The 22,795-nt window shown below is 44.5% G+C and overlaps 1 protein-coding gene across 1 annotated transcript in view; it reads left to right on the top strand.

Moving 5' to 3' along the window:
- Positions 1–22,795, top strand: part of AP1G1 (adaptor related protein complex 1 subunit gamma 1) — a 4,036,072-nt gene that overhangs the window by 1,756,075 nt on the left and 2,257,202 nt on the right. The window contains exon 9 of the mRNA XM_044079548.1: positions 1,250–1,345. Coding sequence (XP_043935483.1) covers positions 1,250–1,345 — 96 coding nt within the window. The remainder of the gene's footprint in view (positions 1–1,249; positions 1,346–22,795) is intronic.

Raw genomic sequence — 22,795 nt, 5'->3', positions numbered from 1 at the left:
TGTCTGTACTTCTGTGCCTTTCTGAACTACATGCACTACAGAAGTTGTGGTTAGAGCGGGACCATTATAACTTTGATTCTGAAGTGTATTATTTTGATGATGCATACCAGCATTTTCTCTTCTCTTGCCATTTCCCTTTTGCTCTGCTTTTGGTGGTTCCACAGTGTAGGAATGGTTATTAATTTTATGTAGAACCAACTTGGTTGGAGGAGTTTGCTTCTTGCAAGACTTTCGTCTGTGCTCCTTTTTGCTTGTGGAAGGATAAGTGTTTCTGTCCTCTCTCCACAGCCCAACCCAGTGGGGAGCAGGATTTATGTTTATCTTGGGGCTGTCAGTTTTCATAAGGTTTCCTAATATCTCATCCAGAAGACTTTCATGGCTGTGTTGCATATCAGTTATGTAAGTGTCTCTGTGTCTGGGATCTTTTTTGACTGTTTTGCCAAGCAGATTTTTGGGCTTTAGACTTTGTTGTGTCTGAACACTTCTAGGCTCCCTTTAGGAATAAGTGTTGGCAGAGATGCTTAGTTTGTCTTCTGTAGGTCTGAGATGTGGAAGAATGGAGTTGTTTAACTGGTTCCCACTACTTTTTATGTGTACAGAGATGAACTATAGATGGTCCCTATCCAGGTTATTTCCTAACTGTAAGTCTTCTACCATCGTTTTGTTCCTTTGCCATTGTCAGATATTCTTGCAGTGATCTCTTCTACCTGGTTGCAGTTTCTAGCATCACCCCAGGAATGAAGTTGCCCATAGCATTTTTGTGTGGGTTCAGCCTTCTGTTACTCTTAAGTTGCTGTCACCTTTCTCCCTTTTTGTGAGATTTTTTTTTGATAGTTGTGATTCTAATTATAGGTATGTCACAGAGGGTCAATCAACTTAAAGTAAAATGTATTTGAGCATGTTGGAGTTTTTAGCAAGCCCCCTGACATGGGCATACTTTATCCTTCAACTATCCATATTGTGTCTGATAAGACTATTTCAAATGGTTATGCTGGAAGTAGTACCCAAATGGTAGACCCACCACAGATGGACCTCTGAAACTGAACTACTGTGTGGTGTGTACTTGTGCTTATTTGTTGTGTAGAGGTTATTGTATAAACCATTTTAACTTATAGTTTTGGTGCATCTTACAGGTAGTAGACAAAATGTGATTGTGTTCATATCTTGTTAACAGTGATGCACGTTACTGCAGTAAATTAAGTTTGTAGAGTTATAGAGCTTCTCATGTTACCATTACTTGTTTGTGCAGCTCGTGCCTCAACTTGTACGCATTCTGAAGAACTTGATCATGTCTGGGTATTCACCAGAGCACGATGTCTCTGGAATCAGTGATCCATTCCTACAGGTCAGTAGATGGTAGAGGTAAGGGAAATGGGCTGTCTTAAGTTGCTTAATGTGTATTCATTTTTTTTTCTTAAAAGAATGATAGGTCAGCCTCCCTCCCCCAAAAAAGGAACATCTTCGCAACAAAAAATGTGTATGTCAGGTAAGGAAGTAAGGAAGTATCTGTAGTACATGTAAAGAACAGACAGTATAGAACATTTTTGCTTCATAACACTGTACAGAATGATTTTCACACATGAAATATTTCATATGCATGCTTGGTTCTTGTGAAATGTGATGTTAAACCTTTCTTCTAATTCCATATTTTGAGTAAGTATGTTATTACCAATATTTCTGAGGCTTGTAAATTTGCAGAAATACCACCCATTTCAGTGTTGTGAAACTGAACTTCATAGTACGAGTACCACCTCATGACTATCTTGAAAAAGGCCATTGGTATAGTGAGATTGACCTGGTCAACAAAGTGTAAGTAAACAAAAAAAAAGAAATAAATTTGAAGGATGCGTAGAAATCTGCAGTGCTTGATGATTTCCTGTTGCAGTTTGGTGTTACGTTTTAAGGTATGTTGCAGTTTGAGGCTTAATTTCTGACAGCAGAACAGTAGCATTCAGTAGCTTGGAAACAACAGTCTCTTATTTATTTGTTTGTTTGCATTTGTTTACCGAGATGGACCTCTGGGCCTCAATGAGCCCATTTTCAGTGGAGGCTCAGGGAGAAAAGTTCCGCACTGAAGTAAACAATACATACAATTTACAACATACAATACATTCAGTACAATAATCAACATGATCAGTACATACTTTGCATATGTTGCAGTTGATGATAGAATGAGCATGGTGAAAATCTGATAGCACAAGGAGCATTGTGAATATCTGGGTACAACGATAGCTTACAATGTTGAGGATAAAGCGGTTTAAAGTTAGAATACCACAAGGTAGGATATTTGTTATCCATGAGTAGCTTGGGTCCTTGCTAAATAGTCTGCATAATTAACACTTACAAAAATTTTTGTCTTAAGTATAGGTGAGCAAATATAAAAGGTTGTACCAAGACTGTAGATAAATGATCTTTGTTCATTTCTTACTGATAGGTATCGGCCAATATCAAGCTTGCGTCAGCCAAAACATCTCGAGCCAAGGTCCTACCCAGAATGCTCTACTTCCTGTTACCTCAGATCTCGATTGCTGCATTGCTGTACAGTCGTGTCAAGCCACTGTCTCAGCTAAGTGTCTAATTTTTGAAAGTTTTACACATTGATCTTTCTTTAAATAATTTCAATTATTTATACTAATATTTTTCCTACCATATCGTATACTTTAGACTCTCTCCCTTTATTACCCTTTTTCTTACCTTTGAGGTAATTCCTCATTACCTATGTTGGTAATCCTTCCTTTCTCTTCTTCCCTTTTTGGGTAGTCTTTCCTCGTCTTTTTGGTACTGTTCTTTTCCACATTGTCGAATATGAAAAGTAGCTTTGGTTTCAAGCAGTGTAAGGACTGCGGCCGTAAGTTACTGCTTTCTGATGTCCATGACGTATGTGTATACTGTCTGAATGTCTCCCACTTTACTGTGGATCCCCTGTTTGGGATTTGTAAATATTTTTCTACTAGGAGTCTTAACGAGAGGAAGAATAAGTTAATTTTGAAAGGTCTTCTCAAGTCTCTTTTCTCTGATGCTATTTCTGGGTCGAATGGCTCACCCCCTCCTGTTAAACCCTATAAGAGGCATTCTTCCTCCTTCATCGAAATCGCTCCCCTCTTCTTCCTATGGAGATCATAGGGAGTCGACTCATAAGAAGGTGAACTTGATTACTACTTCGGCCCTGCCATCTGTGACCCTTTCGGCTCCAGGTTCGGCACCTCCCCAAATGATTCTGGCTCCAGCCATGTCTTCCTTATTGATCCTGACACCGGAGTTCCCGGTGCAGACAACTACGGCTCCGAAAGTTCTGTCGCAGCCCTTACCGGCATCGTCCATCAGTCCCCTTTAGCACCGTTTGTATAATCCCGTTCGGCTCAGAGTATGAGTCTTCTGTACTCCACTGTGCAGACTTTTTCGGCACTAACATGTGCTTCGGTGCACTCCTTCTTGGCACCATCCTTATTATCGGTGCAGACACTTTCCTCAACGGTACAGTACCCATCGGGGCAGACTTTTGCTTTTATAGTGCAGGCACCTTGAACTACTACGACGCTGACGTTGTTGGCCCAGCCTACTTCCATACCGTTTTCTTTGGTGCAGACATCCTCGTTTCTGGGCTGTGCACCTATTGAATTAGCAAGGACCAAGTATTCTCCTTCATTGGATCCTTTTGCTGGCAGTCAATCTAGCCCTTTTCTAGAAAGGCCAGAATTGCCATCAGCTTTCTCCATGAGGCCATCCAAGAGTCTCTCTGAACAGGATGTGTTGTGACTTGTTGACCAGTTGCTTGTGGCCAGACGTCTCGTCTCATCCGAAGTCCACGTTCCCTCCGTCAGGTGAACGTACATCTCCTCACACCCCCCCTTTGACTTCTACTCAGATGTTCATCGTGTTACTCTGCTGCAGTCATCACACTTGGGTTATCCTGTCGTGAGGCGGTCCCGCAGTCGGCCGGAATTCCAAAGTCTTGGTCTGGCGTCGGTTGCTGTCACTTCCTCCCTGACGTCAGTGCACCAGGGGTATATATAATGCATCCGACGCCATTTTCTTCAGTCTTTCTTGCTGCGCGGTGCCCGAAGCCGAAGCAGTTCGCAAGTGCCGGTCGGCCGACTCCTGAGATTTTCAAAGTAGAATTTCAGATCCGAAGTCTTCAATAAAGCTAAGTACTCCATTGGGGAAACTTTTCTTGCCTCAGACCGATGTCAGAAAAAGTTAACAATTGTATTTCTTGTGGGAAGCAAATACCTCATAAGGATTTTCATTCTTACTGCATACCTTGCCTAGGCCCAGACCACAACGTCACTGGTTGTCATTTTTGTGCTAAGTTCAATAAGCGTACTATAAAAAGACGGTTTGATTTCGCACAACACTACTTCGGTAGAAAACTTAACTACACAATGCCATCGGAGCAACCGACTACCGGCGTGCACAAAAAAACGCAAGGATAAGGACAGGCAGCCTAGACCCAAGCCAGACTCCGAGGCCTCGGCTGGGCCGGTCTCCGGTCTTCAGTGAGGCTCCTATGCAGCCCCTGGCTACCGCAGATTTGGAACCCGAGAACGCTTCGGAGCCTTTGGCGGAGAGTGCTAGGCCGATGCAGCCATTTTGTTTAGCCCCTACCGACGACACTGCAGAAAGCGATGTCGGTGCTGCAGAAACACCTTCGGTTTCTGAAGGCGTCTTCAGACCGATGACGCTCACCATAAAAACGTATCCTAAGCTTCAGACTCGTATTAAACCAAACAACCCCCACCCGACAAAAGGCCTAGACAAGAGGAAGATTATGCCTCCTCTGAACAAGTGTCCATTTCCTCAGGCTCCTCTGAGGACCAAGATTACTCTTTCCCCTTATAAAGATTCTGATGCTGAGGATTCCATTCCCTCAGCTTCTCCCCCTGAAGACTACTCCTTTGGGGAAACTTTACACACTATGAGGGAACATTTTCACTGGGAAGGTCAGGACTACTCTGACTCGAAAAGGCTCAGAGAGTTTCTTGTACTCCCCCAGCACAGACCTCTTGCCATCCCCCCAGTTTTAGACATTGTGGATGATGTTTATTTAGAATCTAGTTTGAACCCAGATTCCCTGCCTTCTGCTCCAGCCAAACCAGACAGATACTATAGCGTGCCTGACTCCCACAAATTCCTTTATAAAAGCCCTGTTGCTGATCCAGAGACTATCTTCCAGGGTCCCAAAGGGGTTAAGGCGTCTATGGCAAAAAATCCTGTACCCTCTGAAAGGGACTCCAGAGCACTAGACAGGTGGGGGATAAAGGTTTACACCTCAGCCACTCTAGCTATGAGAGCACTAAATTGCCAATTTCACATGATAAAATATCAGCAATTTCTAATGTCTCAGTTAAGACAAAAAATGAGCACACTCCCTCAACAGTCTGAATTGAAAGAAATGCAGGATCTGTTGCATGCAACTGAACAGGTGGGCAAAAATACTTTACAATGTGGGTTTGATTCTTTAGAGGCTTCCTGCAGAGTAGCTGTCACACTGGGTCTGTTATACGTAGGCATGCTTAGTTAAAGGAACAAACTCTGCCTGATCATGTTAAAGCAAAGCTTCTAGATGCTCCCTTACAGCAGGATGTCCTATGTGGAGTTAAAGCAGAAGAAGTGTTAAAGAAAATGGAGGATAAGGCAAAATCTATGCAGACAGTCAAAGATTTTCTACAGGTACAGCCCCCTCGCTTCAGCAGAAATTGGCCAACAAAAAATTGGTCCTTTCCAGCTACTGACAGACCACAGAGGAGAAAATACAGACGTCCAAGAGGCAGAGGGCAACCACAAGCCCAATACAAACCTCGACAGTGGGGCACTGCAACACAGAAGGGAGGAGAAGACAGGCCCCAAACTACTAGAAGGCAAACTCAATGACTTACACCTCATCTGGCCAAGCAACACTCTCTTGGCAGCTCCCTTGGGAGGAAAACTCGCACTTTTTTCAGACAACTGGCACATTGTCACAAAGGACAAATGGGTCCTAGACATAATTTCACGAGGATACAGATTCCATTTCCACACCTTGCCAATGAAAAGAGGAATGCCAAACCTGCCACAAAATCAATGGGCAGAGGCAGAAAAACGATTTACAGCTCTCATGGACATGAGAGCCATTCATCTGGTACCTACACGGGAGCAAGGCCAAGGATTTTACTCAAGACTCTTTCTAGTCCCTAGAAAGGACAATGCCTGGAGACCAATTCTGGACCTTTCAATTCTAAACACCTTACAAGTACCCAAATTCAAGATGCTAACACTACAGCAGCTTCTTCCCATGTTGGGCAAGAAAGCATGGCTAGTGACGTTGGACCTCAAGGAGGCATACCTGCATGTCCCTATCAGACAAAGTTGCAGAAGATGCCTCCTTTTCATTGCAGGTTCAACCCACTACCAGTTCTCTGCACTGCCCTTTGGCTTATCCACTGTGCCCAGGGTCTTCCACAAAATGCCTGGCACCAGTAATTGCATACTGCAGACAGAGGAATTCAAATATACCCATACCTGGACGACTGCCTCATCCAAGCAGAAAGCAAGGACATCCTCTTACAACATATGGCTTTTGTAAAACATCTAAGTTGCTTGGGGTACACAGTAAACGAAAAGAAATCAAAACTAGTACCCTCACAAAATATGACATTCCTGGGTGCCAGCTTGAATACAATGGCCCAGAAGGCTTATCTGACGCCAGACAAACTACAACTGACTCAGTATTTGAAAACAATGGCAACAAAGACCCAACTCCCTGCAAGAAAAATTCTGCAGGCCTTGGGCTTCATGGCATCTTGCATACTACTAATACCATTTGCAAAGCTGCATATGAGGAAACTACAGTGGTACCTAAAAAGCATATGGTCTCAACACAGCCACAGCTTGGACACAATGATATCTCTCATTCCTTGCCTACAACAGGAGTTTCTATGGTGGTCACAGGCATGTCACCTCAACAAGGGTCAGCCTTTCACCTTGCCCCCCCAGCCAGGCAAACTATGACAATAGATGCATCGGACTATGCCTGGGGGGCACACATGGCAGGACAGTGCGTTCAAGTCATATGGACTGCAGATCAAAGGAATCTGCACATCAATCAAAAAGAGATGCTAGCTGTACAGAATACTCTGACAGCCTTCAAGAACCTATTACATCCAGGACAACTTACAATAAGGATGGACAACACCACAGTAATGTGGTGCATAAACAAACAAGGAGGTACACACTCCTACCCTCTATGCAGGCAAGCAATGACCTTGTGGAACACAGCACTGGCTTGCCAAGTTCAGTTACAAGCTCAATTCCTGCCAGGAAAAAAGAACACATTGGCAGACGACCTCAGCAGAAACATCATGGATCCCCACGAGTGGTAACTGGATCCACAAGTATTTGCAATGATAACTCAAAAATGGGGCCTCCCAGACATAGACCTGTTTGCCAGCCCCCAAAACTATCAGCTAACAAAATTTTGTACAAGGACACTCCACCATCAAGCTTGGAAAGTGTACGCTCTCTCATTCAGTTGGAAAAACCTGACAGTATATGCCTTCCCTCCTTTGCCTCTTCTCACAAAGGTGCTTCTGAAAGTCAGAAAGGAGAGACCACGACAGATGCTTATAGCCCCAGACAGGCCACGCCAGCACTGGTACCCACTATTAAGGAATATGGCCCAGGGCCCACCTTGGATTTTACCACAACTTGCCCATTTGCTCACACAGAAAAACAATCAGATTCTATACAGCCAGCTCAAAACCTTAAATTTGGCTGCATGGCAAATCACCTACGCATCCAGCCAGCTCCTCTTTCCCAAGCAGTTATGGATGTTATTCTGGAAGCTAGGAGGCCCAGCACCAGGAAGGCCTACTCGGACAAATGGAAAAGGTTTTGCGCCTGGAACCAAGCTAAAGGCCAAAACACACTTCACCCTCACATGCCTCAGATTCTACAGTATTTAACTGAGATGTTGCACAAAGGACTTTCTTTTTCTTCCATTAAAATCCATGCATGAGGGATTTCATCCCACTACAACACGGATCCACCCTTATTTTCACAGCCACTTCTAAGACAGTTCCTCAGAGGGGCAAAAAACATTAGGCCCCCAGTCGAGCACCTACACCAACATGGGACCTCAATTTTATTCTGGAAAAACTTACACTACCTCCCTTTGAACCAGCTTTCTCTGCTGATCTACAGTTTATATCATGGAAGACTGCCCTGCTGCTAGCAATAACTTCAGCCAGAAGAGTCTCAGAGCTGCAGGCACTAATGGCAGTGGAACCTTTCCTCATTTTCCATCAAGACAGAGTTTCTCTACAAACTAATCCTTCCTTCATGCCTAAGGTGGTTTCCAGTGTGGCTTTAAATCAAACCATCCACTTACCCACCTTCTTCCCAAATCCACAGAACAAAGGAGAAAGACTCCTGCATTTCTTGGACATTCACACGCAAAATCTGACCAGCTCTTTGTGTCCTATGCTACAGCTTCACAAGGGAAGGCTATATCAAAACAAACCATTTCCAAATAAATAGGACATTGCATTAGTTTTTGCTATACCCATCATGAAAAAACAGTTCCTGCTACCATAAGGCCCCACTCCACCAGGGCAACAGCTACATCTAAAGCCTTCCTCAGGGGGGTTTCAACCAAGGAGATTTTGGAAGCTGCAACTTGGCTTTCAGTACACACCTTTACCAAACACTGTCACTTACCACTTTACTCTAAGACTAGAGCTGGCTTCGCCACTGCAGTTCTGCAGGGCCTTCTAGCCTCCTCTAACCCTCTTTCACTCCTCCACCCATCCTTAGCTTTGGGATTCTACCCAAGTGTGATGACTGCAGCAGTGTAACACGATGAACATAGTACAGTTTTGCACCTACCATAAATGTAGATGTTCGAGTGTACACCCTGCTGCAGTCCAGGTTACCCTCCCTCCATCCCCTGTGATATAACTGGCTAAATCTTTACAATCCCTTCTTGATGTATTTGCTTATAGCTGGAGGGATTTTGTGTTTGTGCTAAATTTTCTTAAATTGGTACTAATTACTGACCACCTTTTTGGGGGCACCTGACATCTGGGGCAAGAAAAACTGAAGAAAATGGCGTCGGATGCATTATGTATACCCCAGGCGCACTGACGGCAGGGAAGAAGCGACAGCAACCGACGCCGGAACAAGACTTTGGAATTCCGGCCGACTGCGGGACCGCCTGACGACAGGATAACCCAAGTGTGATGACTGCAGCAGGGTGTATACTCTAACATCTACATTTATGGTAGGTACAAAACTGTACTTTTTTGAAGCCCATTACTCTGACAGCAGCTTCCCTTCTTCCGACTCCAGTAGTGGATCTCACTTTGGAACAGGAGTTGTCCTAGTGGCCCTCGGTGCACTGGGCACCGGGCTTTTCTCAGGCCAGTGGCTGTGCCGTGGGGGAGGGCATATCTGGCTCCAAGCCGATTTTTTTCTATGGCACTTTCCAGGGATTCTCTCTCTCTCTCAGTTCACGGTTCTCTTGAGACTCTTGGTCTTGGGAGTGGGCTCTGGGCGGGGTGTGACCCCGGTTCCGAGGTTGTCGTGCTCTGTTCCATGCTCCCATCCCTCCTTGGGTGGGACAGCCTTCCAAGCCATGGAGAGGGCGTTTGCCTCTGCTGGCAAATCCCACTTATCTGAGTCCCTGTCACAAGCATCAACCTCCAGACATCACCTGGCACAAGGGCGTCAGGTTTCTCCTCCTCAGGAGATCCCCTCTTTGCAGTCTTTCCCAGAACCTCCCACTGTGGAATACCCCACAAAGCGTTATGCAAGAGGAAGCACATGGACTCCACTGAGGAGTCATTGACTAGAGATATGGATTTTGATGACTGGGAAGGGTCCCCACAGTCAATCTGATGAGGTGTCCTTTGGTGACATCCTTGAGATCCTTAGACTGAGGGGTGACTGGAAGTCCTCTAATCCTTTCTCTGAGGAATCCATATTCTTGCAGGCTTTTTGTGCCTAGCCCCCTACCTCCTGGGTCACCCCGCCTGCCGATGAGCTCATCATCCAGCACTCATGGAAGGCTCCTGACACACTGGAAGCGATACCAAAGAGACGAGATAAAATATTATTGCCCCCAGTTGAGCACCCACATTGGTCATGAGGTCTTCCAGTAAATGCGATGGTGGTGGCGACTGCAACTAAGAAGGATTTGGCAGAAGAGAGCCAAACTGTCCATCTGCCCAACAAGGAGCCCCGGGCGATTGACAAATTAGGGAAACGTGTGTTTGCTTCATCGACCTTTGCTGTAAGGCCTGTGAACTATTTGGCACACTTTACCAGGCTTCAGAGGGATCTTATCAACCAACTCTCAAACCTTGGCAGGAGCTGTTTCTGACAGTCCATGACAACGTGGCTTCTCAGATCGCCACGCTAGAGTCCATTTCCAAATCTTCCATGTGTCTTATTTCTCACGCAACGGAAGAGACTGCTAGAGTGGCAGGCACGGGTATAGTCACCAGACATGCCTAGATGCGCCTTTGCGGATTCCATTAAGGCTTTCTTCATGAATGTCCACATCAAGGCAGCTTCTTTGTTTGGCCCTAAAGTGAAAGATACACTGGCAAGGTGCGAACAAGATGGCAAGACCCTGTCTGCCATTGGTGTCAGACACGCCACTTTTCAGTGATTCTACTTCAGAAATCAGAGGAGCGGAAAGATGTGGCACAGGAAATCGCAGGGCTTTTTCGGGGACGCACGTGCCGAGTTCTCCCCTAGAGGCAGAGGGGAAACTCCAATGGAAGATGCCCCTTTCGGGGCAGAGGAAGTCTGCGAAACCGGGGTTTCAGAGATTCTTTCTCTGGCCGACCCTATCAGCGCTCCTGAAGCGTTGCCCGACTGCTCACCTCTGGAACTTGTTGGGGGTCGTTTTTCGTTGTACCCCGCTGGCTGACAAAATATAATCACCGACTCTTGGGTACAATGGGTAATATCCAGAGGCTATTGCACCCCCTTCCATCTTTGTCCCATCTCATCGAGAGTATTACCTGACGTTCCCCCCAGTCGAAGGGAAGCAGCAGCGCATGAAATCCAAAAGCTGCTACAAAAGAGTCATCTAGACAGTCCCCCCAGACCAGATATGATCCGGATTTTACTCAAGGTTCTTTTTAGTGTCAAAAAAGACAGGGGACTGGAGACCAATTCTGGATCTCAGCACACTGAACAAATTTGTAAAAACAGAGAAATTCTGGATGGTCACTGTTCAGTCTATCCTTCCTCTTCTGGAAGAAGACGATTGGCTGTGCTCTGTAGATCTTCAAGATGCATATTACAACATAAAAAATGGACAAACTCTTAAGAAGTTACCTCCGCTTCCGCATAGGAGCCACTCACTACCAATTTCGACCTCTGCCCTTCAGTCTTTCTACAGCCCACAGTGTGTTCACAAAATGCATGGCAGTGGTTATTGCTCACTTGCGACTTCAAGGATCCCAGACATTTCCATATCTAGATGACTGGCTCCTCACAGCCTCCACCAAAAGTCTACTGGCATTAAGCCCTGCACTGCACCCTCCTAACAAAGCCTGGGAATCACTATAAACTGGGAGAAATCCAACATGACCCTAACTTAGTGTTTGAAATTTATAGGGGTACTGTTGGACACGAGAAATTGTACAGCATCCCTTCCAGAGCACAGGCTTCACAGAATAAGACAAGTTCAACTGCTGCTCTGTCACTACAAATCTCCTGCTCAATCTATACTACAGCTCTTGGGGTCAGTGGCAACCTTGATCACTGTTGTTCCTCTAGCCAGATTCCACATGAGGCTCCTTCAGTGGCTACTTCTCACTCAGTGGTACCCTGTACAACATCCTTTGTCTTTTCAGATAAGTGTAACTCAGCGATGCAACCAAGATTTACTCTGGTGGATGTCTCGACATCCCCAACAATGGTCTCATCCCTTCATCCACCATCAACTGATAGCCACAGTAACCACGAACACCTCCCTGATGGGATGGAGGGGCTATGTTAGGGAAACACTATCCAAGGCACGTCTCTGGTTGGAGACCGAGACCCTTTTGCATGTCAGTATCCTGGAACTGAGTGCGGTGCTTCTAGCGATGCAAGCATTTCATTTCATCCTTCTGTCAGGAACTATTGCAATCCAATCAGACATGTCAGCGGTCTTGTACATCAACAAACAAGGGGGGCAACAGATCTTACCCATTATGCCGAGGGCCCTAAGAATATGGCAATGGGCGATAGCTCACAACCATTTTCTAACTGCAAAGCACATTCCCGGGAGCTCCAATATGATAGCGGACAAATTGAGCAGGTGCATTTTACAACTTCACAAGTGGTCCCTCAGTCCTATAATAGCGGCAGAAATCTTCAACCGCTGGGGCCAGCCTTTTTGCGACCTATTTGCCTCCTCAACCAATTACAAGTGCAGCAGCTATTTTGCCGTAATCCCCCCTCGGGGACAGTCACCGAGAGACTCTGTAGTCCACGCTTAGCCCTTGGGTCTACTTTATGCTTACACTCCTCTTCCCCTCATCTCCCATTTTCTGAAGAAAGCACGGCAGTTGAAGTGCAAAGTGATCCTCATTACTCCATATTGGCCTTGACATGTCTGGTTTCCCTTCCTCTGGCCTCACCTGCTAGATCAACCGTGACTCCTGAATCCATCCCTAACATTGATCTCCCATCCGCAGGGTCTGATTCACCCCACTCTAACAACCCTGAAGCTGACAGCTTAGTTCTTCACTTCCAATGATTGCCAGGCATGAAAACCTCTCATCCCCTGTGCCCAATATTCTTATTGCATCTCATAAGTCATCCACCAGACTAATTTATCTTAAATGGAAAAGGTTCTCTCCATGGGCAGTGAATAAACAATTAGACCCCTTGTCAGCCCCAGTTTTGGTGGGACTGGATTACTTGTCAGATATTTTCCACTTTGAGGTGTCTGCCTCTACTGTTCATGTGCATTTAGCTGCCATCTCAAATTTCCATATTGGTTTTCAAGATTCCTCACTTATGTCACACAGACTCTGTAAAACTTTCTTGAATGTATTTTCCTTCTGTATTAATGACGCATGCAAGTATGAGTGACCCAGTTACTTAGTCAGCTTTGAAGGCTGCTTACATCACTTGCCTCTTCATGTGATGTAAAATATCTCTCTTGGAAAACTTTGTTTCTGATTGCAATCACATCTGCCAGACGGTTGACAGAACTTCAAGCCGTATGCATCAAACCTCCCTATCGTATCTTCCATAAGGATAGGGTATCACTGAGAACAAATTCTTCCTTTTTGTTAAAAGTGGTGTCAGAGCAGTCTATCAACCAGTCTATTGACCTTCCAGTGTTTTTTTCCTAACCGTTCTAACAAGGGAAAGTATTCCTTGCACTTCTTGGATGTTCATAGGCAAATACGATTTTATCTGGACAGAACAAAATATACCCGTAAATCAGACCAACTGTTTCTGGACCTAGATGATGTCATCCTGTATCAAAAGTTACATTGGCTTTATGGTTGAGAAATTGTATTACCTTTATCTACAACAAAAACAATCTCACCTTGCCTCGTAGAGTGAAAGCTCATTCTACAAGATCTATGGCAACTTCAGCAGCTTTCCATGCAAAGGCTTCCTTCATTGATATTTGCTTAGCTGCAACTTGGGCCATACCTCATACCTTTATTCTTCATTAAAAATTGGACTTAGCCTCCAGAGGTAAAGCTTCCTTTGGCTCCATGGTGCTTAGGAATGTCCTTCCATGAGGGCCACCCAAGGGTACAGGTAGCTGGGGACTCTGTCCCATCAGTAAGGAATGAACGAAGATTAACAAAATCAGATAAAGAAGTTATGTCTTACCATTATTTTCCATCTGTGTTGTTGATCTTCGTTCATTTATTACTTCCCACCCTCCGTCCCCCATCCGGAGGTTCTTGGTTGATCTCATGTACTCCTTTGTTGTAGGTCTGTTATGACCAGAGGTAGCCTCTACTTTTATCTGTCAACTTGCAAATTCGATCTGAGGTAACAGGGAGCAGAGCATTCTGGGTAGGACCTTGGCTCTAGAGTTTTTGACTGACATGAACTTGATATTGCCTGGCTCTGTTCCAAGGACGGAACCAATAACCCATCAGTAATGAATGAATGAAGATCAACAACACAGATGGAACATTGTGGTAAGACATAACTTCTTTTTTTGAGATATAAAGAGAATAACAGAGTAGTAATTAGTGAAGGTGTAAGGTAGTAGTAGAAAATATATTTTGGAAGTTGTGCAGTTCATCAGGTATTCCATAACATTTTACAGCACACTGTTGGGGTTACTGTAGCAGATGAGTAGGTGTAAATTCTACATTTATGAAAAAGATGAGTCACTTTTTAATGTTCCAGATACAGTGGTTAGGTACATTACAAATGTATTTTCCTTCTGTGTTAATGACGCATGCAAGTATGAGTGACCCAGTTACTTAGTCAGCTTTGAAGGCTGCAGCTTGACTGTATAAACAGGCCATGATGCGAATTAACTTCTGACTTATTTCACCTGATTTTCAGACTTCTTTTTTGAAAGGTCTCAGGTTTGTGTCACAGTTGCTTATCTACTGGCTGTATTAAGGTGTCTTTTCTCATAATCTTGAAGATTTAGTAGCTTTATTTTTTGTATTGATTAAACATTGAGTGATGTTGGTTGGAGGGGGTGACGGGAGATAAATTATAGAGTAAATGTGTTATATCTTGCACATCTTTTGATGATGACAGTTTCACCAGTGATAGGGGAGCCATGACTGAGTTAATTTATTTTTTGCCAGGGGCCCTATATAATGGCCCACTGAATGCACCTGCTTGCATTTGTGGGGGGGGGGGGGACTCCACACTAAGCAAGCGCCATGTGGCCCATTTGTTACTGCCTAGGAATACCAGTCATCTCTCCTTTTCCTGTCAAGAGTCAGTTAGTAGGGAGGGCAGCTTTTTGGTCCTGTGGACGGGGGGGGGGGGGAGGGCTACCCTCTTCTGCATGAGAGCAGCAGCTCCTAACTCCTAGTTCACTGTTGCCAAGTTAGTGTGTTGCTGTACACTGAATTTCCATTAGCTATATAGCACAAATGCACTGACAGCATGGGCTTGGCAGGCTCAAATTCACCTAGGTGATAATTGTTCCCACTAGGTCACCAGTGTGGCAAGCCAGAGCTTCCTCCTCTCAGTAGGATGGGGTGAGTCTGCAGTACTTCATCCTCCTCATCCACCTATTTCAGGCAACCAGGCTACTGATTTAACTCATGTCACCTGCACTGTAGTTGGGGCTTTATCCCTATATATGTTACAGAGCTGACAGAAATGTTCTTGATCCATATAATTCTTTGAATTTTTCAAGACTTATAGCAGAGCTCTAAATTTTGTGGTATAATTTAAATGCTTGTACCTGTACTCTGGAGGATTTTATTAACTAATAACTTTTCATGTATTTTGAGCATCTTAAGTTTCGTTGAAAGCAAGTTGATTTTGCTTACCTAGGAGCCCTTTTGAGAATGGTTTTAATATTTTGGGGCATCTGTTTTTTTGTCCCCCCCCCCCCATCTTGTGGCGTGTTTTTCTGACTTGCACTTCTAAACTTTGGATACTCATGCGTAATTAAGTCTGTATGACATCCTTCCAAAAGGGCTGAATCTGCATGCCCAGACTATCCTCTTATTTGTGGTGGTTTTGTTTTTGTTATGCAGTTTTTGCAGTGCGCATATCTGTTTGTGTGATCAGATGTTGAAAAACCTTCCTTGGTATGTAATCAAGCTGATTTGTCCTTTCTAACAGGTACATTAGGCAACATTTTCCAAAGATCCATTTGCTTGAGAAAAGGCACGTCTGTAGCAATGTATGCTACGTTGTCGCACCAAAACTGATTAAGCGTACTTATCTTTTGTGCCTACCTATTCTGTTCTTGCTGCTCATAAAACTTAGCTCCTTGCTGTCATCAGTAAAGTTTTTTTTTTTTTTTTTTTTTGCATGCTCTTTGTTTTTAGCTACTGAAGCAAGATTTATATTTTGACTGCTTTTGGTGCTGGCTTTGAAATGGTTGAAGTTAGTTTTCATATGAATAGTGTAAAGTTTTTCCTTTATGTTGTGAGGGAGCCGTCACCTTGGTAATCACTGGAGGAAGAATAGGGCCTAGTCCTCCCTGAGATACATTTGCAGAATTCTGTGGCTTCTTGAGCCTCTCAGAGCCAAATACAGTATTCAAGCAGCAGGGGGATGTTCTTCGTGGTTCACTGTTGCAGTCATTACATTTGGGTAATCTGCTGATAGGTTGCCCTCAGTCGGCCTGAATAACAAAGTCTTGGGTCCTGCGTCGGCTGCCGTCTCCTCTTCCATGACATCAGGTCGTCAGGGGTATAAAACATGCAGCCGACGCCATTTTAATCAGTCTTTCTTGACGCATGGTGCCCGAAGCAGTTCGCAGGTGCTGGTCGGCTGACTCCTGAAATTTTCGTTTTCGTGTTTCAGAACCGAAGTCTTCAAACTAAAGCCAAGTACCCCGTTGGGGAAACTTTTTCTTGCTCCTTACCGATGTCAGTAAAAGTTAATAATTGCATTACTTGTGGGAAGCAAATACCTCATAAGGATTTTCATTTGTACTGTATTTTTTACCTAGGCCCTGATCACAACGTGCTTTGCTGTCTGTTTTGTGCTAAATTTAACCAATGCACTATTAAGCGTCTGTATATTTTTGCTTCCAAATATTTTGGCTCTAGATTTAACTACTCTGAAATGTCGTCGGTTAGCAATCCGACTACCAGAGTACACAAAAAACACAAGGAAAAAGACAGAGACAGACCGTCAAGGTCAAAAACCGACGAAGCTTCTTCTAAGCCAGTCGCCGGTACTCAGTGAGGTGCTTTCCCAGCCCGTGATACCCGTTAGTTTTGTGTCGCAGGCCTCTACCGAGACCCATTCGGAGTCAGCTATGCTGCGAGATTTGCAAAGTATTGAACCTGCGGATGTCTCTCCCTTGGATGGGTCCGGAGCCGCTGAGCAGGCACAGGCTTCTGAGGGTGTTTTCAGGCCTCAGCATTTTTATATTAAACAGACGCCATTAACAAAAACAAGGTAAAAAACAAGTTCTATGTCTAAAAAACTGACGCATGAGCCATGTGCTCAGGCCCTTATGCCTAAAAAACAAATGATCAAAATGGCTGAGGATTTGATTACCTTGATCAGGGGTTTTCAATCCTCCCCCTTCTAAGAAGCCTAGGCAAGGCACTGATTATGAATCTTCAGATCAGGTTTCCATGATTCCTCTTCTGATCAGGAATTTCCTATCCCACCCTATGAGGATTCGGATGCAGAGGAATCCATCCCATCTGCATCTCCTCCTGAGGATTACTCTTTTGGAGAGATTTTTGCATACCTTAAGGGAACATTTTCACTGGGGGAGTCATGACGCCTCTGAATGAAAAGAGGCTTAGGGATTTTCTTCTTCCTCAGCATAGGCCTTTGGCAATACCTCCTGTTTTAGACATTGTTGATGATGTGTTCTCTGAATCAAGCTTGGCTCCTGATTCCCTGCCTCCTGCTCCTAGTAAGCCAGACAGATATTACAGAGTTCCTGACTCCCACAAATTTCTTTTCAAAAATCCTGCTGCTGATCCTAAGACTATTTCTCAGGGTCCCAAGGATGTAAAGGCTTCTACAGCCAAAAATCCTACCCCTTCTGATAGAGATTCCAGGGTGCTGGATAGATGAGGTAAGAAGGTTTACACGACTGCAACCCTGGCAATCAGGGCTTTAAACTGCCAGTTTCATATGCTTAAATACCAACAGCATGTTATGGGCTTACTGAAACAGAAAATGATGATGATTTCTGATTGTGTGGAAAATAGAGTTACAGGATTTATTGCATTCAGCAGAACAGGTTGGAAAGCAGCATACTTTGCAATGTGGTTTTGATTCCTTGGAGGCCTCTTGTAGGACCGCTCTTACTGTATCTGTGATAAGAAGGCATTCCTGGCTCAAGGAACAAAATCTGCCTGTTCATGTTAAAGCTAAATTGTTGGATGCCCATTTGCAGCATGATACTTTGGTAATAAGGCAGAAGAGGTATTAAAGAAAATGGAAGACAAAGCTAAATCTATGCAAACTGTAAAAGATTTCTTACAAGTGCAGCCACCCAGGTTCAGTAGGCACTGGCCTACTAAACATTGGTCAACAGAGCCAATCAGGGCAAATCCAGGTGCTCAAAAGGCTCCAGATATCAATCACAGGGATCTTTCAGGTCAAAGCAATGGGGTGCCTCCACCTCTAAATCTGGAGGTAACAAAGCACAACCCTACAGTAAGCAGTCTCAATGACTTCCCTCTACCATCTCCAAGCACTTATCTTTTGGCAGCCCCCTTGGGGGGGAAACTAGCACTTCATGCTCAACATTGGCAGTTAATAACCCAGGACAAGTGGGTATTAAACATAGTATCCCAGGGGTACAGATTTAATTTCCATACTTTGCAAATTCCAAACAGATGGCCTGATCTGCCTCAAAACCAGTGGGCAGAGGCCCAGAAACAAGTCATGTCCCTCATGGATATGGGGGGTATTCAACCAGTACCAGAAAAAGGACAAGGATTTTATTCAAGACTGTTCCTGGTACCCAGAAAAGACAATTCATGGCATCCAATACTGGAATTTTCGATTCTGAACACGTTCCTGGTTATTCCAAAATTCAGAATGTTGACTTTGCAACAGCTACTGCCTATGCTAGGCAAAAATGCTTGGTTAGTAACTCTCGACTTTAAAGAGGCATACCTGCATATCCCAATAAGGGAATCTTGCAGAAGATACCTCCGCTTCAAAGCAGGTTATTTGTATTACCAATTCTCTGCACTGCCCTTTGGCTTATCTACTGTGCCCAGGGTCTTTACAAAGTGCCTGGCGCCAGTAATTGCATTCTGCAGACAAAAAACATTCAAATTTATCCTTATCTGGATGATTGTCTAATTCAGGCAGAGGACAAGGACACACTTCAACATCTGGCATTTGTAAAAAGGTTTCTAGTATGCCTAGGGTACACTATAAACGAAAATAAATCACAACTGGTACCCTCTCAAATAATTACATTCCTGGGTGCAAGCTTGAATACATCTGCCTAGATGGCTTACCTCACACCAGACAAACAAATATAATTGACAGCATACTTCAATCAAATGGCAACAAAAACCCAGTTATTTGCAAGACAGATTCTGCTGGCTTTGGGGTTCATGGCATCCTGCATTCTTCTAATTCCATATGCGAATCTGCACATCAGGAAACTTCAATGGTATCTAAAAAGTTTATGGAGTCAACATTGTCAGAGCCTGGAAACAATGATTCCTCTCATTCCCTGCCTATAACAGGAGTTTCTTTGGTGGGCAAAGGCATGTCACCAAAACAAGGGACTGTCATTCACACTACCCCCTCCCTCCCAAACCCTAACTTCAGACACATCAGACTATGCTTGGGGGGGGGGGGCACCTGGCAGGGAGATGCATTCAGGGCAAATGCAGCCCAAACCAAATGCATCTGCATATCAAGCAGAAAGAAATGCCAGCTGTTCAGAATGCTCTGACAGCCTTCAAGGACTTACTTCATCCAGGACAACTACTGATAGACGGACACCACCACAGTTATGTGGTAAATAAACAAGCAAGGGGGGTACCCATTCATACCTCCTTTGCAGACTAGCCATGGCCTTGAGGAACACAGCCTTGACTTAAATACATCTTCAAGCTCAATTCCTGCCAGGATAGCAAAAATACTCTGGCAGATGACCTAAGCAGAAATCTTATGGACCCACACGAATGGAAACTGGATTCACAAATCTTCAGCATGGTAATACAGAAATGGGGAAGGCCCAGACATAGATCTATTTGCCTCTCCCCAAAACCATCAGTTGGACAAATACTGCACAAGAACTCATCACAAAAAGGCATGGAAAGTGGGATGCTCTCTCCTTCAGTTGGAAAAACCTTTGTCTATGCCTTTCCCCCTCTGCCTCTACTCTCCAACGTCTTACTAAAAGTGAGACAGGAAAAAACAAAAATGATTCTAATTGCCCCGGACTGGCCTTGCCAACACTGGTACCCGCTTCTAAGGAATATGTCACACCTTCTTCCTTGGTACTTGCCTCAAACACCTCATCTACTGTCTCAGCAGCGCGCTATCAAATTCTGCAAACTCATCTACAAACTCTGAATCTTGTAACATGGCTAATCAACTAATTATTCAAAACACACCTCTCAGTAAGCCTGTGATGGATGTCATATTGGAAGCCAGAAGGCCTAGTACTAGAAAATCTTATGCTGATAAATGGAAGAGATTCTGTGCTTAGAATCAAGCACAAGGAATAGACACAGCAAGGCCTAATATTCCTCAGATTTTACAATACTTAACTGAGATGCTGGACAAGGGCCTGTCTTTTTCTTCTGTAAAAAGACATGCCTCTACCATCTCTGCTCATTACAACACAGATCCTCCCCTCTTTTCTCATCCACTGCTAAAACAGTATCTCAGAGGGGCCAAAAATGTAAGGCCTCCCAGGAGAGCACCAACTCCTGCATGGGACCTCAATTTGTGCTGGAAAAACTCACCCTGCCTCTTTTTGAACCAACAGTTACTGCTGATGTAAAATTTCTATCTTGGAAGACGGCTTTTCTTTTGGCAGTTACTTCAGCTAGAAGGGTTTCGGAACTACAGGCTCTCATGGCAGTGGAGCCTTTCATTCAATTCTACCCGGACAGGGTGGCCCTCAGGACCAACCCTTCCTTTATGCTTAAAGTGGTATCCAGTGTGGCTCTTAACCAGACCATTCACCTGCCAACTTTTTTCCCAAATCCGCAGAACAAGGTGGAGCAAATTCTGCATTTATTGGATGTACACAGACAACTAAGATTCTACTTAACAGGACAAAATCTCTAAGAAAGTCTGAGCAACTACTGGTAGCATTTGCTGCAGGATCAGGGGGGAAGCTATATCAAAGCAGACTATTTCTAAATGGATAAGCCACTGCATTCATTTCTGCTATTTGCACCATGGTAAACCTGTGCCCAAGGGAATCTGATCCCATTCCACCAGGGCTGCCCCCACTTCAGCAGCTTTTCTCAGATGGGTCCCAACCAAAGGCATTCTAGAAGCTGCAACTTGGAGCTCTGTTCATACGTTCACAAAGCATTATCATTTACCTCTCTTCTCTAAATCTAGGGCAGGCTTTGCCACTGCAGTCCTGCAGGGCCTTATTGCTGCTCCTAATTCTGTTTAGTTCCATCCTCCCATCCATAGCTTTGGGATTCTACCCAAATGTAATGACTGCAACAGTGAAACACGAAGAACATAGTACAGTTGTGTACACTTACCATAAATGTAGATGTTTAAGTGTACTCACTGTTGCAATCCAGGATGTTCATCGTATTTCACTGTTGCAGTCGTTACAGTTGGGTTATCCTGCTGGCAGGCTACCCGCAGTCGGCCTGAGTTCCAAAGTCTAGGTCTGGCGTCGGTTGCTGTCGCCTCTTCCCTGACGTCAGTGCGCCAGGGGTATAAAAGATGCAGCCGATGCCATTTTCTTAAGTCTTTCTTGCCATGCGGTGCCTGAAGCAAAAGCAGTTCGCAAGTGCCGGTCGGTCGACTCCTGAAGTTTTCAAATTTGAATTTCAGATCCGAAGTCTTCATTAAAGCTAAGTACCCCGTTGGGGAAACTTTTTCCTTGCTCCAGACCGATGTCAGAAGAAGTTAATAACTGTATTTCTTGTGGGAAGCAAATACCTCATAAGGATTTTCATTCTTACTGTATTCCTTGCCTAGGCCCTGACCATAACATTGCTAGTTGTCGGTTTTGTGCCAGATTTAACCAATGCACTGTTAAGCGTCTGTACGATTTTGCATTTCATTACTTTGGCAGAAGATTTAACTATATAATGCCGTCGGATCAGCCGACTACCAGAGTTTGCAAAAAAACGAAAAGAAAAAGAAAAGGACAGGCATCCAAGATCCAAAACCGATAAGGCTTCTTCTAGGCCTGTCGCCGGTTCTCAGTGAGGTGCTTTCACAGCCCCTGACGCCCACTACCTCAGAGCCACAGGCCGCTTCCGACTCCCACGTGGAGCCGACCGGGCCTCTGGAAACTCAAGGTATTGGACACTCGGAAATCATTCCCTCAGATGGTCTGGAGCCGCTGAGCAGGCATCGGCTTCTGAGGGTGTTTTCAGGCCTACACAGTTGTATGTAAAACCTACTTCAGCTATAAAGGCAAAGATTAAAGCAGTTCTAAAGACAAAGAAACAAGTGCAGCATTCACCTGGACAGGCCTCCATGCCTAAAAAGCAGATGCTTAAAATGACCGAAGACCTAATTACTTTGATCAGGGGTTCCCATCCACCTTCTGAAAAAAGGCTTAGGCAAGAGTTAGAATATGAATCTTCAGACCAGGTATCCATTTCCTCTGATTCCTCCCCTGAACAGGATTACTCTATTCCTCCCTATGAGGATTCTGATACTGAAGAATCTATTCCTTCAGCCTCTTATTCTGAAGATTATTCTTTTGGGGAAATGCTGCATACTATGAGGGAGCATTTTCACTGGGAGAGCTAAGACTACTCAGAATACAAGAAAAGGCTCAGAGATTTCCTTTTATTGCCCCAGCACAGGCCCCTGGCTATTCCGCCTGTTTTAGACATTGTAGACAATGTATTTTCAGAGTCCAGTTTTTCTCAAGACTCTTTACCACCAGCTCCAGTTAAGCCAGACAGATACTACAGGGTTCCTGACTCACATAAATTTCTCTATAAGAGCCCTGCAGCAGACCCTG

The sequence above is a fragment of the Protopterus annectens genome, chromosome 8.part0 (genome assembly GCF_019279795.1).
Source record: "Protopterus annectens isolate FY-2018-M chromosome 8.part0, PAN1.0, whole genome shotgun sequence".
NCBI classification, from domain to species: domain Eukaryota; kingdom Metazoa; phylum Chordata; order Ceratodontiformes; family Protopteridae; genus Protopterus; species Protopterus annectens.
This window is presented reverse-complemented; position numbering and strand designations above follow the sequence as displayed.